Genomic DNA, 1,358 nt, shown 5'->3' with positions numbered 1-1,358 from the left:
TAAAGCAAGTCGTTTAAGTCATGCAAACGATACTACGGTGGCTGTTGATGCTAGCAGGTTTGGTGTCTCGTGTCGCAAATTCAATGACCACTGGTAGTGACGATACTCTCTGACTAATCAGTGATCTGCAGTGTTAACACGTTACATTTTAGTATCGGTAAGGCTCACTTGGAACCTCAACAAGGGTGGTACTATTTAAGTGAGCCATGCCGAACCATACCATGCCGTGGAAAAGCGCCATAACTTGTTGTGGAGATCCTGGAAGAAAGGAAGCCACCTAAGAGGAGGATGAGTGCTTTGACCTGATAGAAAACATTTGTCTAAATTACTTTGGGACACTTTCAGTTCTTCCTCAGGCCAATTCAAACTGAGTTTGTCTATGGCACGAGTTAACACAGTTAACTTCTCGTAGTCAATACAGTGAGGTACTGTAATTGTCTCTTTATCACTATGTGTGGAAACATCACCCTGTTCAACATTTAACTCCACAGAGCAAGATGCAGCCAGTATCATGACCTCATGAAGACTGAAAGAAATCGCAGAGTGAGCTTTCGGGTCTGCCAGCATGTAAAATACTTCAGATTTAACATGAGATTGTGTTGATATTACCATATTCAACCACAAGCTAATTGAAATACAAAGAAAAAAGTTTGCTAGTGCGTACCTGTGGGAGGAGGTGTGATGTGTGTGCAGGAGGCACTGACGTTGTGAGTGTATGTTTTGGGTTCAGGACTCAGAGGCACAGACAGGAAGTGATTGAGGTTCTGAGGATGCGTCTGACTCTGAGCCAGACACGGCAAACTGCGGCGAGACGACTTTAGCGTTTTCTCCTTCAAAATCTCACTGATACTGGTGTGCATACCTGCTGAGAGAGAAACATAGAAGTACATAATTGAGACAGTAGATTAAAAATACCAACATTTACACTTTGAATATAAAAATAGATTATCTTTAAAAAGGCCTTTTTAGTTCTGTTGTACATGTCTCAACAACCAGTGTCATCAGTATTTGATCCAAATACTCTGTAATGCAATATAGTACCAGTAAAACTCACTTACACTATCAAATACAAAGGTATAATGATCACATCAAGGATAACCAGTGTATTACATTTACTTAATTAAATAACTCCTGGAAGCACAGTCAGTCTTTATTGACTCACAAGGTCATCTATGGATAAAGGATTCACTAACCGCATTTCAAAACCATGTGGGCCAGATACTGTTCCATTGTTTGCAATAGTCAGAAGAAACAGAAGATGCTGTTTTGGTACACATAATAATCTCCATTAAAGGGGCCATAAACTAGCTGATATGGAAAATTTGACAACACTTTATTAGTGTTGGAGGTAACGTATT

General features: G+C 40.0%; 1 protein-coding gene across 1 annotated transcript in view; it reads right to left on the bottom strand.

Annotated features, from left to right (window-relative positions):
• The window catches only part of LOC107579066 (anoctamin-3-like), a gene marked incomplete at both ends in the record, with an annotated part of 4,618 nt that extends 3,756 nt beyond the window's left edge, over positions 1 to 862 (bottom strand). Inside the window, one exon of the mRNA XM_016264944.1 lies at positions 665 to 862. Coding sequence (XP_016120430.1) covers positions 665 to 862 — 198 coding nt within the window. The remainder of the gene's footprint in view (positions 1 to 664) is intronic.
• Positions 863 to 1,358: the final 496 nt, after the last annotated feature.

This window comes from Sinocyclocheilus grahami, unplaced genomic scaffold (genome assembly GCF_001515645.1).
Source record: "Sinocyclocheilus grahami isolate Dianchi unplaced genomic scaffold, SAMN03320097.WGS_v1.1 scaffold13914.1, whole genome shotgun sequence".
NCBI classification, from domain to species: domain Eukaryota; kingdom Metazoa; phylum Chordata; class Actinopteri; order Cypriniformes; family Cyprinidae; genus Sinocyclocheilus; species Sinocyclocheilus grahami.
Note: the sequence above shows the minus strand (reverse complement) of the source record. Positions and strands in the feature narration are given on the sequence as shown.